Source organism: Sceloporus occidentalis, unplaced genomic scaffold, assembly GCF_023333645.1.
Source record: "Sceloporus occidentalis isolate IW3139 unplaced genomic scaffold, rSceOcc1.0.p SCAF_5, whole genome shotgun sequence".
NCBI classification, from domain to species: Eukaryota; Metazoa; Chordata; class Lepidosauria; order Squamata; family Phrynosomatidae; genus Sceloporus; species Sceloporus occidentalis.
In genome coordinates this window covers 75238025-75253119 of record NW_028316985.1, presented here as the reverse complement: position 1 = coordinate 75253119, position 15095 = coordinate 75238025, and the positions used below count along the sequence as shown (strand labels likewise).

The following is a 15095-nucleotide window of genomic DNA, read 5'->3' as shown; positions in this document are numbered from 1 at the left end:
GACATTTATATACTAGAGAAAAATGTGACCTTTCTATATTGTAGTAGCTTGAATGCCAAAATAGAACTTCAGGAAATCAGGATTGGAATCCCTCTTGGCCATGGAAACCCTTGGGTGGCCTTGGGCAAGTCACACTCTCTCATCTTCAGAGGAAGGCAATGGCAAACCCCCTCTGAACAACCTCCCCATCCCCCCCAGGGTAACTATAAATCAAAAACTATTTGAAGGCACACAGGTGTAACAATATAAATCTCATCTATAATATAAATATTATACAAAGAGAGAAAGAAAGAGATTCACCCATCCTCTTCTCAAATGCAAGATTTTATATTTGATATATATTTCAGATTTTCCAATTTGTGCGTGATATTTTAAAATATCACCATATGCCTAAAACTTGAGATTCTTGAACTGTACAACTCTGGAATGACAGAATATTTGATTTCTAAAACAACAAAGTCCCTTTAGCGTCTAAGGTTGGGACTGCTTATCTGAGGCCATTGAGGCCTCATTCCCACTTACCTCTTGATCACTTCCTGCACCGATTCCTGAAACTGGTTCAGCAAACAGCATGGTTCCCACTATGTTTGCACCGGTTTCAAGAATTGGTGCAAGAAGCAACAGCCGTGGCTTTCCTGCCATGTCTCCCTCTGTCCTCCAGGCCATACTGGGGCGGAAGAGAGGCCAGGGTGGAAGGGGAGAGGAAGGCCAAGAGGATGGATGACTGAGGACGGAGCATGGAGGTATGGCTGGGAAAGCTGCTGCCAGTGCGAACCAAGGCAGATTTGAATTCGATTCAATTCTGCCTGGTTCCCACTTGGGCTGAATCGATTTATTTCCAAATAAATCAAGTCAGCCCCAAAAGCACCCCTTTTTACCAGCATCTTTTTGATGCAGGTTAAATGGGTAAAAACCATGGTACCTCTTTCCAAATAACTTCATGGATTTGGATTAAGTAAGAATCATGGTGGATTAAACCGGATCGAGATCCGGTTTAAACCATAGTGGGAACAACCCCTACAATGAACCCCCATCAAAAGTCAAGTTATCTGGTGAGGCAGCAAAAACATTAAAATAGAGCCTAGAGAACTATGGCTGCAGTAAAGATAATAGCAAAAGTACTATGTTTGCTCCTGAGAGTGATGCCCTCCTAGCCGGTCTTGCTAAGCTGATAGAAAAGACCACAGCACAGTGGTAATGCTTTACATGCAAATCATTTCAGGTTCAACCATCACCTCAAGGTATCATAAAGCAGAAGGAAAAGACCTCAGTCTGAGACTGCATCTGCACTGCAGAAATAATGCAGTTTGACACCACTTTAACTGGCATGGCTCAATGCTATGGCATACTGGAATTTGTAGTTTTATGAGATTTTAGCCTTCTCTGTTGGAGAACTCTGATGTGATAACAAACTACGAATCCCAGCATGCTGATCAGGAGAAATTAAAGAATATTTGACTTGATAGCTGATAAACTCTCTTTATGCTTTCAGGAAATCAGAGGCCACCTGGGAGACCCCTACAATCATGCAGAGGGAACTAAGGTCCTATTTTTTCCAGTAAGTTTGTGCCTTGTAGCATGGCTATTCAAGCTGTAGTGGGAGGGGGTTATGATGATGGCATGGCTAAGTATAAGTGCAGTGTCTCCTTGTCATCCTGATGTACTAGACTGAAGAAGCTGCACCATGGAGATGCTGGTAAGTCATCCCCTCCACTATTTACAGTACTTACTTTGGTTGTAAAGGAGCCAGTTCTTGAATAATGGTTCAACATCTGATCAGTGTGGAGATTAGAGTAATCCACTGCATCTTTTTTTATAGTCCAGAAAAAGGAGGGTTCTTCATTTCTTACCAACCTAGACTGGCCCAAAGAATATTGTGTTACACTTCCACCTGGAACATATTATCTGTTTCACCCAATGCAATTTAGATGCTCATTTTCTGTTATAGAGCCAAAATTAAGGCAGTCATTTCATTTTATGAGAATTCCTATTTGTGCTGTTAACTGCAGACCAAGTTGACAATCATTTGAGGTCGCCGTTATGAAAACAACTGATTTATTTCAACACTTCCTAAGCTTGGGGAGAGGAGCAATTATAGTACAGGAAAGTTCTCTCCTTGATCAGGGAAAAGCAAGTCACACAGCCAATCAGTCAAGCAATAATTCTAGTGATCCAGACTGGAAATAGGTTGCTGGAGCCTCAGAGCTATTGACTTAGACTGCATCTGCACTGCAGAAATAACACTTCCAAAACCCAAAGCACCCACTCTGCTCTTTTTTTCCAGGATAGAATGTAGTAGCCTTGCCCCCTTCCAATCCCCTTCTACCAAGGAAAGGATGAGATTTCTGCTTGTGCATTTGCACTTGGTATGACGGCATTAATCATGTTTCTCTTTGCCATATCTCAGAATCTGGCCTCTCTTCTCCAATCTGAGGGACCAAGAGGGAGCAATCTCAAGGCAAGAGCATGACTTTGAAATTATTATTAGTAGTAGCAGCAGCAGTGGTAGCCGCAGCAGTAGTAGTATTTTATTCTTTTATAACCCAACTTTCTCCTAATAATGGGATTTAAGGAGCCCAAGAACATATTTCAAAGCAATACAGATTAAAAACTGTACAAAATGTTGATAAAAATATAAATATAAAAGTCAATTTGCTCTCATCCTTCCCATATGCCATTTTCTAATTGAAAAACTCTCTGCGTGTCCTACAGTTATTATTTTTTTTCTGGACCCTATTACTGGATTGTTCAGTCCCACAGCTTGGCACCAAAATATTTTTGATTTCAACTGGAGCAAATGGTAGGTTTGTGGACATTTTCAGGAATCAACCTGAATGCTTTTCTTTAAAAAAAAAAACATAGCTTGTTTGAATTGTATGCTACTTGCTGTTTAAAAGTAACATGTTGTTTTTTAGTTGTTTTTTAAAAATAAAATGAATACACTTAAAAATACAAATCTAGCCACAATTTCAAAAATAAATAAATAGATAGATGAATGGAGAATGTGGGAGAAGGAGAGAGAAACTGGGACATTTTAAAAGCAGCTGACAGAAGACTGAGCAGGATTTTACCTACCTGCTCTAAACAGTTGGAAGGCATGAGTTTATATGACAGGGCATGATATAAGTATTCTTTAAAAGATGTAAATAGAATAAAAATGTAATATATTTCCTGCAGCTATTGGATGGCCTAAATCAATCCCTCTGAGGCCAAAAAATTAGAATGGTCAATTTGGAACCCAGTGCTTTCTCTTTGGAGATACTGAAACTAAAGCCACCCCAAGACATGCCACATTAAAAAAAAGTCTGCATTTAATCTAGAAAATCCAGTTTTTGAATCAGGAGATTATCAGATGAGGGACAAGAGCAAAACCAATCCTTATCCCTTCCATGACAGAGATAATGTGAAAGATACTCATACATTTGCACTGATCCTGTTATTAAACTGTCAGTGAAGTAGAGTTGCATTAAGATGTTCTTCCATTAATATAAAATGAAGGACAAGAATGAGACAATTCCATTTCACTGACAGGACAATGACAGGATCAGTGTGATGTCATGTGAAAGTCTTTCACACGATCTCAATCAATCACAGTTTAATGATGAGACACTGACAGGATAAGTGCGACATTGTATGAAAATATTCTCGTGGTCACACTATAAGAACGGGAAGTTCTGTCCCGCATCTGATAATCTCCATAGTATCAGGAGTCAGTTCCAGTGCACTTGAGGAGAACAACCTACCTTAGAAGAACCAGAGGCATGCCTCTTGGCAATGTAACTGTTCCGTAAGCAAATGTTACGAGGGCTGGCTTTTCTCCCGACATGTTTCCAGGTATAGAATAGGTAAAGTTAGGGATCAGCCTCCTAGTATTTTACCACAGTTTCATAACTTATAAGAATACACATGGAACAATCATTATCTCTGTAATCTTACCATTATATCATGGATGTCATTTGGATTCACACTATGATTTTCCTCGTCTCGCAAGGCAGTTTTGCTTTCTTTTAAAAATGGGTGCAAAAAGAACATAACTGGAGTAAGTAAGCTTTAAAACAGGTCAAACCTTGAAATTAAAAAAAACCAAACTAACTATACTGCTGTGAACAATAACACTGAAGGATTCAACTGAAATTGATGCATTTATAGGCCAAAGTGTACTGCAGATGCTTGAAAAGTACATATCCATCCCAAAAGGACACCAAATACAATAGCCTAACTATGGTAAATCCTTTCCCAGTATGACTACTGCAAAGTGTGTGGTGGGTGTGTGTGTGTGTGTGTGTGTGTGTGCGCATGTGTGTTGGACAGGAGAGAGAGACAGTACTAAATCTGAACCCCTGATCATCAGGCATAAGCCACTACAGTTTCTTATCAGAATTCAGTCCTAGAATGTGAATAATGCTTTAACCCTCATACACTAGAAGAGGACATTTTAATCCAACAGGGTCAAATTTTGTTGCAAAAGTCCACACAGGACTAGACCTACAATGTAGGGTTTTATGATTTTGTCACCTGTGCAGCTGTAAATCCCAGATTACAGACCCTTCCTACATACTGTCCCAACAAGTCCTTTGATCTTGCCATTAGGGTGTGTATTTGTCATAAGGCATTTGAACAAAAAAAAATGCCATTTTTTGGCACAGCATGCTAAAGTACAAATAATGGGCTATACAGTACTTGCACTATACAGATGCCGTAATTCACTGAGGTCAAAAAATATTCATAATACAAGAAGTCTATCTTTTATTTTTATTTTTATTCCACCATATGTTTTTTGGCTTATGGCACATACAAACATTCCATTAGAGCTGGATACATTTTTGTAAGGAGAGCCAGTGTGGTATAGTAGTTTGAGTGTTGTTCCATGACTTTGAAGACCAGGATTCAAATCCCTGCTTGGCTATGGAAACCCATGAGATAACCTTGGGCAAGTCACACTCTCTGAGCCGCAGAGAAAGGCAATGGCAAACCACTTCTGAAAAAATATTTCCAAGAAATCCAGTGATAGGGTTGCCTTAGACTCAGACGTGACTTGAAGGCACATCGCAACAACACATTTGTATGCTGGAATACACTGGAATTCTGCAACTCACACTGTATGTTTTTCTTTTTATCCTAGTGCAGAAAGTTTAAGCAAAACCCTTAAGTTGAAAGACAAACAGTTTTCTCCCAGCTCTTTATAATCACTGTGCACCTCTTCCCCTCTGGGATGAAAAGACAGTTTGCCAAAAGTGTAGTTTCTCAACAAACCTTGACACTACTACATATTAAGCAGTGGAGAAAGCTAGGCCTGAAGCTGGAATTCATGTCTGGTAGACATCTATATGCAAATAATCAGATGAAAAGTTGAAAATTCTTTCTTTCTATCAACAGTACAGTGACCTGTCTATCTATAAGGCTTTTTTGTGATTGGATAAAATTAATCTTTCTTTTTCTAGACAGCTGTACAGGTTTTTAGCATTTTGTGGATGACTCTCTACCACAGCAGATAGAATATTTATGAGAATTGTATGACATCATACAATTCTCATAAACATTCTATCTGCTGTGGTATCCCTATAGCTGCCCTGACCTGGCCCTGTTACCTGGCTGTCTGTTCCACTGCCATGATAGCTCCCTGCACAGGTGTCCCACTGAGCATGCAGTGCATCCACCACCACTGTGGATCATTCCTTTCTGAGGTCAGAACAAGGTACCCAGTGATGATCACATGTTGAACATCTCATTCTAGCCTCCGAGTGAATAATCTGCAGTGGCAGCAGATGTGCCAGACAGCTCAGTGGGATGCCCAGACAAACAGCTGTGATGTGACAGGAATGGAGGGCTCTGGTTCTTCCCAGAAGATCTGGAGTAACAGGCATATTTTTAAAATCGATTTTAAGGCTGTTATACCCTGGTTCTACTGCGGAATGTGCCAGACATTGTCCAGACTGATCACACCACAATTGGGTTTTGGAACATGCATTGCCTGAATAGGATGACTCCAGAACAGGGGGGGAATGGACCTTTTGGCCCATGCAGACAAGGCCTAAAAGAGACTCATAGGAAGGTTACAGATAGTTCTTAGCCTATTAGGGAAAGAGAAAGAAGTGTACAAAAAGCAAGTGAATGTCATGAAGCTTTCAAAGAATGGTTTGTTTGTTTTTCCCCTGAGAGCCAAGCATAACCATTAATGGCTGCTAACTCAATCTTGTTCTTTTTTCCTAGTGCAGGACTTTAAGCAAAACCTTTAAGTGAGAGGAAAAAAGCTTTCTCCTAGCCAGTAGCATCACTAGGGGTTGCAGGGGTGTGTAAGGAGTGCGGACTTCACCACTGAAGGTGGGTGACACCCAGTGAGTGCTCCCCACCTCCCTGATGCATGCCATGGAGCACAGCAGGGAGGGGAAAAACCCTAGTTCCTGTCCTCCAAGGCTTCCAAGCTGGAATGCCATCACTCCCACCTCTGCAACTCTTCCCCTCTGAGAGAAAAAGGCAGGTTTGATGATCTGGAGGATGTATCTTCTAGGCAGATTTTGACACTACTACATATTAAGCATGACATATTACATACTAAGTAATATGTGCATATTACATATTATTGCATATTACTGTTACATATTAAGCGAGCACCGGTGTGGTGTGGTGATTTGAGCATTTGACTATGGTTCTAGAGACCAGGGTTCAAATCCTCATTCAGCTATGGAAACCCATTGGGTGATCTTAGGCAAGCCACACTCTCAGCCTCAGAGGAAGGCAAAGGCAAAAACCTTCTGAACAAATCTTGCCAAGAAAACATAGTGATAGTTCCACATTAGGGTAGCCATAAGTCGTAAATGAATTGAAGTCTCACAACAAGAAAGAGCTCAGTCTACACATGCACTTTCTTGTCCTAAATTTAAGAGTAAAGGAAGGCTTTTAGGCCAACTATTATACAAATGGAAAACAAGAAAGGGAGATATAAAGTGTAACCTCGTTTAAAGGTTTTTACCAGTTTTGCCAACATGGTTACGCTCTGTTTCATTTCCTTCATCTTTATGGTCTTGAATGTCAGCTTTATGGATATGCTTTCTTTCCACCCATCCTCTCTTCCTCAAAGCTGCGCGGATTACTGGGTAAGGCCCACAGATAGTAAAAATTCTCTTCTCCTGAAGTTAAAGAAATGAAATGCATTGCAGGACCAAAGTAGTGATGCAGGAAGTCCATGATCAGAATCTTGTATTCCTAGTCACTGTCTGACTTACACACTGGCCTGGCATTAGCAGGCAGAGCTGTTGCCAAGTCTTCCTCCCCACTTCACTATTGATGTTGTTGTCCTGATCTTCTCTCTCTCTCTCTCTCTTTGAGTAGTCTAAGTACTGGGCAGTTTCTACTGGAATTGGACACAGTGCCCTGGAGCAATTTAATATACTGTAACTGAAAGCACTATTATCATAACAGTGATTGTCACTCCCACCTCATCTTTTCCCTTTCCTAGTGCCCATATCTGTTCATAATAAACAGAGGAAGGGCTGCCCACTAACTTGAGAGAGAGGGGGCTATAATAATAAATTCTGAAGTCCAGCCATTCATTCATCATGAGAGTCTCACAGCCACACTTCTCAAGGACTCTTCAAAAGCATAGGTATCCATGTATGTTCACAGAAAAGCAGGCCTAGCAGTTTTCATCTTACACAAGGGAGATGTTCTTTTGGAAATCTAATGGAACTTAATAGCCTGTTCAAAACCCAACCCCAAACACTTGTAATTCAGAAGAGATAGCTTATAACAATAAAGCAGGTTCCAAGCCAAAGCCAAGTATAATTAGGCTGAACAAAACAAAAAACAGAAGAAGACAAAACCACAAGCCATAACCACAGGTCCCCAGGCTTTTGGATGAACCACCAGGATTTAACTTGGCATAGAAATGAGGCCAACGTCTACTCTGCATTAGTCTGGCCTCCAAAGTAAGGTCATCCCACAATCAGAGCACTACAAGAGAGAAGTTCAATTTTATAGAAACCTCTTCACATACATCCAAGTCATACACACATACACATACATACTCATATAGGTCCTCTCCTTTCCCCCCCCCCCCTTATTTCAGGATCAATATATGCTTATTTATCTAGGCGTTTTTTATTAAACCTTTTACAGTTAATATATGATAGCTCAAGCATGGGATATAAACGCAATCAATAATAATAATAGCTAGTCACATGTACCTTGATGGCCTTCTCAGTTAAAAATTTTGCAAGTTTGTATTTGTCTATTTTGGGGGGAGGAGGCAACTCATCCACAGGTCTTGGGGCTAGCTCTAAAAAAAAGAAAGGAATAATGCCATATTACAGGAACAGAAGAAGAAGAAGATAGAGGCAGAGAACAACAGATTAAAACACAGCAACAAATAGACTAATAATAATAATAATAATAATAATAATAATAATTTGTTTTATTTATATACCGCTATTACAAAGATCATAGCGGTGAACAGCAAGTAAGCTAATTTGCCCCCAACAGTCTGGGTACTCATTTTAGCGACCTCGGAAGGATGCAAGCCTGAGTTGAGCTTGGGCCCTTTTGCTGGACTTGAACTCGCAACCTTGTGGTTTTGAGTGAATGGCTGCGGTACAGGCATTTAACCACTGCGCCACCAGGGCTCCTGTTAAAAACATGAACACGGGCTAAAAATACATAATGTGTTTTAAAAAAGCATTAACATCAGTTAAAAAGTATACATATTAAAAGCAATCAATTTATAATTTAAGCACTCAAGATTTAAAAACCATCTGGATAGGGTCTGGCAGAAGAGTTTGACCTTAGTGAGCCAGATTCATGCCCAAAATCACTCTCCATGGGCAGCTGTTTGCCCAGGCAGTTGTTTCATAGCATAATCAAGGAGAAGATGTGATTTTTTAGCTGGAAACTGGGGGGAAAGCCACAGTAAAATCTTGTTGCAGCAATGCATACATTACTGTTTAATCTAAAGAACCATACGAACCATACGAACAAATACATTTTATAAATATGTAGAGAGATAGTTGTAGCGACTAACTGAAAGAAAGAAGTTGGTGGCATGAGCTTTCGTGGACTTGGAACAGAGGAAGTAGACTTAAGTCTGCGAAAGCTCATGCTGCTAAGGTCTTTCTTTCAGTTTGTCTCAAAGGTGCTACAAGATCTCTCTACATACTGATTTTACAGGCTAACAGACTGGATACTTTATCCTACTGCTCCTCAGTCACCAATAGAACAGACCTCCATTGCTTGGAGCAGCTGCTGGTTATTAATCATCATCATCATCCATTATCCTTTACCATTATACCTGATGGAGAATTCTGGGAAAACTGAACAGCTTGTGTCACCAAATTCTCATTTTTATTTTTATTTAATACAATTTCTGTAACAATTTTCTTCCAAACGCTTATACCATTTTCGTTTCCTATCTGAATGTATTACAACTACTAATACATTGGCCATCTGAACCAAATCCTCATATATGCTTTGAAAAAATATATATTAAAGGCTGCAGCACAAAGATTCTGTAGACATACCAGGAAACAGTCCCTGGTGGCATGGAACTGCAGGAAGACAATTATCCATGGTGATTTTCATGATTTTTTGAGGAGAGTGTTCACCCGTTGCCAATTCTGCTGGAAGAAGAACAAGCACAGAACAGTACAGAACCTGGGCTTTCAAAACACTCAAAATTGTGTTTTCTTTCTGTAGGATTATGCAATATTAGCTTATAAATTTGCCAACTCATCTGCAAAGAAGACTCCTAACAAACAGAAAGAATAAACCTACAGCATGCACTCCACGTGCCCTGATTTGGTGGGGACAGTGCTGTCTAATCATCTACTGTTCCACTTTTTCAGCTGCTTTTAAAATATTCAAGTTTCTCTCTCCTCCTCCAACTTTCCCCCCTTGTCCTCAGCTTACTTCAATTGTGCAATTTGCACTCAACACCATCAGAGGAATGGTGAGAAGAGGACTGAATCTTGCCCTTCACATTAGGCTCAAGCTGCATCAGAACTGCAGAAATAATACAGTTTGACACTGCTTGAGCTGTCATGGCTCCATCTGTTTGCTGTGGCACCAGAGTTCTCTAACAGAGAAGTCTGAATATCTCACAAAATTACAAGTCCTCAAATTCCATAACAATGAGCCATGCCAGTTAAAGTGGTGTCAACCTGCTTTATTTCTGAGTGCAGATGCAGCTTCAGATAAAGCAAACTGCTGAAGCACTCCTAGAATGTCTTTTCCCCCCCCCCTCATTAATAATTTTGCCATCTTGACCACACTCTGATGTTACTTGGCCAAACATGTCCCAGTTTTCATCTCTGGAATGTTAGACAGTATGCTACAGAAGGCGTAATAACTGAAGAGCACAAACTCTACATGAATATTAGTGATTTATAAACTCTGAATACCTTTCTTAAAGCCTTGAAACATTTTTAGACGTAGTTCTAGGTAGGTTTTTTTTTTAATACAGTGCTCATGTTGAGTGAAATGCTCTTTTCCTACTCTCAAACATATATTTCATACCTTTGAAGGGAACATTCAGAACTCGGTGTACAAATAAATGGCAGTGATAATATTATGAATGGGTGGTGACTGCCAACATTGGTGCTTTTTTAACCTACACAATTCCGGAGTGAGTGAGGAAAACTTTATCTTAATTTTGAGTTGTCTTGTCATGATACTATCTGAAGCCAAATCAGGATGAAAGCAATACTTCTTGTATCGATTCTACTGTCTTCCTGAAGACCTTCTTGGCCATTCCCAGGCTTTGGAATTTCCTTCTTAGGACCTTATCACACTAGCAAAATCCCGTTCAGAAAGGGGATTTAAACTAGACTTAAATTTAAAAAAAATCTTGAGTTTTTAATGCTGCTACCTCACCAAATGGAGCCATAACAGTTAAAGAGGTGTTGTGCTGCATTATTTCTACAGTGTTGATGCACTTTCAGTTAACCACCTCTGTGGGGGAATCCAATTTATCAAAAGTGGGACATGCTGTCTATAACTGTAACAGAAACTGAGCCAAATCCATGGTTTCATTGGTGCCTATGAATTGTCTCCTTAATAAAGTGGCAAATAAGATCATGTTACCAGTGCTTCAGCTACAATAGGAACTTCTTTCTGAACAACAGTAGAGGAATTTTTTCTCTATTGGTTCTGTTTCTGAGTAAGAGACCTTACAAATAATTTACTGCTTGTATAGCAACTTTTCATAATTTTTCCCGTCCTATTAGCCCCTTCTCCTCCCCTTGTAAAAATGTAATGATTTGCAAAAGACTAACTATTGTCTCCTTCATGCTTTGCATCTTCATTTATAGGTACGAGGAATGATTTTCTTTCTGCATGAAGTCGGTTCATCCTGTCATTGTTGCTTCACTGCTTTGCAGTAATCCTGCAGATTAAGAACATTACATAACTGAATCTCTGCATCTACCAAAAGACACACAAATGTATACAATATGCACAAATGTATGCAATATGCATATCATAAAACAAAAAAAAATAGATTTAAGTTGTTATAGCATATTCACATGCTGGTCTTTAAAGAGAGGGCTGGAAGGAAGGAAGATAAAATGATGGCGGAGAGAAAGCAGAATTTTGTGTGTTTTTCACTGAAGGAAGCTGTCAATTTTAGTCTGAGTATGTTTAACCATCATATTATTGCATAGCAATCTGGGTATGTTTAAGCATCATATTATTGCATAGCAGTGTTCAAAATAAATAGCTGCCTGTCCAGAACTACTACCAGAATGTATGCAGTGAAAACAAGTATGACTGATTATTTTTACCACAAAGTGAATGTGGTGAATTCACTTTGTATTGTAGTTTATTGTATTCACCAGGAGGTCCCTTGAAGGACAGTAAGTATTGTTAAGAAGAACTAAGAGGGTGACAATGTGGGGAAAACAGAATAATGTTATTGCAGGTAATTGGTTGCTTATTGTGTGACTTTTTTAAAAAAAATGGTTTGTACATACAGTACTGCTTCTTTCAAAATAATGACTTCCTTGTGGCAGGAAAACTCTTTCCTGCTAAACAATGCTTGATAGGATGATTTCTCTTCAAGGGAAGATTGAGTTTCTCATTTTACCTTCTATTTACTGTTACCATTGTACTGTAATGCATCAAAAACCATCCAGGTATTCTAATAGCACAGCTATTCCTTTATTACATCATATGAGTTAAGCACTAGCACTGAATTCAAGCATGGAAGCTCAAGAGTTCTTACTTTTTAAAAATCTTCCTATAGTTTGGAAGTTGCATATGATTCAAATAATCAGTTTATCTGATAGATCATGCCTGATAACAGAAAGCATGTTAAATTTCTCAACTGCTCATTGAAACTTTGCTGAATTGGTACAGTACAGTGGGTCTTTGGTATCCACTGGAATTGGTTTCCAGGATCCCCTGTCCCCTTAAATATAATGGCATAGTGAAATGATGTCCTTGATATAAAATGGCAAAATCAAGGGGTTGTTTTTTTGGTTGCTGTTTTTGTTTGTTTGTTTGGAATGTATGTATTTTTTGAATATTTTAAATCTGTGGATAATGAATCTGTGGATACAGAGGGCTGACCATATTAAGGAATAGACCAATCCTTGAAGGTCAACTTTCAAGTGTCAGTTACAGTAATTTGAAAAATGAATTGCCTAATCTTTATCTTTATTCTTACCTTCTCAATCAGATTAGGGTACCTTCCTAAGGAAATAATTATCAACAAAATAAGTGGTATTATTCATGGTCTAGTGATGGATTCTTTCATTGTATTAGTGTTTATGGATATAAAGGCTGGTTTTTAGAAAAAGCACGCCCAGACAATGTTTGCTTGTGGAATCAATATGGAACAAACACAGAGAGCCAAATTTACAATTGCTGCTGTCTTTGAATTGAAATTGAAGCTGTTGTGAAGTCGAAGGCTTTCATGGCTGGCATCCATCATTGTTTGTGGGTTTTTCGAGCTATGTGGCCATGTTTGAAACAGTTTATTCCTGATGTTTTGCCAGCATCTGTAGCTGGCATCTTCAGAGAAATCTTCCAGAACATGGCCACATAGCCCAAAAAAAACCATGAAAACTATAAATTGAAGCCATGTTTGTGCCTTAGACCCAAATATTTATGTAAATTGACAGTAATTGTTCATGAACATCTTATCTTTTAAACCACTGTCATAGGATACTAAAGCATAAGTCTGTGTTAGGAATGGGAAACATGTGCCTTTATAGATGTTGCTAGACTTCTAAGTCCCTATCATTTATGGACTTATGGGCTATAAGGCGGTCAGAGTTGTTGTCCAGCAATTTTAGATAGACTATACATTCCCCCCTTCTGCTCTACCTAGTCCATCCCTTCCTTTCATCCCCTCTTCCCCCAATCTAGCTCTCAGTCAAGTATTTGTGATATCCCCAGACACCTCAAATATTGACATTAAAAAGGCTCACCTGGACAATGTTGGCATCCTTGACTTTTCCCTTCCAAATTCCAGTTTTATCCTCCTGAAAACAGCAGAGCTCCTCTACTTGGTGGCACTTGACACTCCTCCCTTAATCCTTCACTATCCATCCTTCCTCCTTAACTACCATTGTGACCTTTGTGGGCAGGCAACCCTGGGCATTCTGGGAGCTGTAGCTAGAGCAAGCTTGTCCATGTTTAGTGCTGCCATCTCATCAGTTGTAAAACAAGAATGCCTTTTAAAGAAAACATTCCTAAGATTTGAAAGTCACATATCATTAGTTGCACCTTTTGAAATGAATGCTTGTCAGATAAGGGGAAAAGTTTTGACAATGGCTCCAAGTGAGTTAGCAGGTTCCAGTTCAAAAACATATTGCTCCCTTTTTTTCCCTGGGGGACTTGCGATTGTTGCCACACTGTATTCATAAATCCAATAAATTTGGGCAAGTAACTAGCATGTTTTGTTCAAACATTTCTTTTCCTTTATCATTGTTTTTGCATTCGTGACAGCCCTTGAGGTCAGGTTTGCTCTTAGAAGACCACCCCTGACGTTAGAAAGGCCTTTAAAATGCAAACACAGAGAGAATCTCGCTCTCTTTGACCTGCTGCTCCAATCTCCCCATCAGAGGGTGAGAAAACCCTTGTGTGTGTTTTAGTCTTTAAGATCCTTAGCTACAGCTCTCTAGTCCCCCTTAGATTGGTTAGGATTGGTTGGTTCTGTTGGTGTCTGCTGCTATCTTTTTCTCTCTTCTAAATGAAGAAATGATTGTTTTTGCTGCAAAATCAGTTTATCCTTCTACATCAGAGTGAGATTTGACCTCAGAAATCCACCCTCAATTGTCATGGAAATCTCTGCAGCCGTTTCTGTTTCCATTGCTGGAGCACCTCTCCATTGTTGGAGAAGATGGAAAGGAATCATGCTGGAGGTGTAGCAATGAGCATTCTAGATGAGGCTGTAGATCCACAGCTTTACTGGTGTCCAGACATATCCATAACATAGCAGCAAATCAATGATATACCTGTAGATCAAATCCCTCCCATTGATTTCAGTGAAAGGCAATTCATAAATACACAACTAGGGAAGGAAGAAAAAAACAAAAATATTTCTCTCTCATTTCCACTCAGTTCAGCAGAGCTTTGGATTTGTTAGAGGCTCTAACATTGGAGCTCTCTGAAATGGCATGTAGGATTGCCCAGCTTACATATAGTCCAGGTATCTGTGCCATGGTGGTACTTCCAAAACTCCTTAATATTTTGGTGACACACCAAGAAACAGTATTCAGTGGGGGGAAAATATCTTCAGGGCTGAAGTGAGAAATCTGAGATCCTCCAAACGTTGTTGAACATGTTTCCATTGGCTTTGGATAGGCTGACCGATAGTGCTCTGTTGACCAACGTGTGGAGAATCACTGCTTTCCCCATGAGATAAAGTGAAAGGGCTTGGCAAAGAGAAGCAGTATTATTTCTCGTGCTCCTATTTATTTCTATGAAAGGAAGTAAATGTTCTCATGCAGTAGCATCACTGGCAGGGTGTGGGGTTCAGACACCACTGGGTGACACCCGAGAGAGGAGTGGCACAGTCAGCCCCCCCTGCTCCTGCCCATTCTTACCATGGCCCCGTTCTCCTCAGGAGAATGGGTCAGTGGCAAGGAGTTGGGCTGAGCATG

General features: G+C 39.7%; 1 protein-coding gene across 1 annotated transcript in view; it reads right to left on the bottom strand.

Moving 5' to 3' along the window:
• The window catches only part of LOC149312342 (protein monoglycylase TTLL8-like), a 38253-nt gene extending 26916 nt beyond the window's left edge, over positions 1 to 11337 (bottom strand). Inside the window, exons 1-6 of the mRNA XM_089527196.1 lie at positions 11262 to 11337; positions 9510 to 9605; positions 8184 to 8275; positions 6971 to 7127; positions 3937 to 4004; positions 1731 to 1859 (exon numbers count right to left, since the gene is read on the bottom strand). Of these exons, the coding sequence (XP_089383322.1) occupies positions 1731 to 1859; positions 3937 to 4004; positions 6971 to 7127; positions 8184 to 8275; positions 9510 to 9605; positions 11262 to 11337 (618 nt within the window). The remainder of the gene's footprint in view (positions 1 to 1730; positions 1860 to 3936; positions 4005 to 6970; positions 7128 to 8183; positions 8276 to 9509; positions 9606 to 11261) is intronic.
• Positions 11338 to 15095: the final 3758 nt, after the last annotated feature.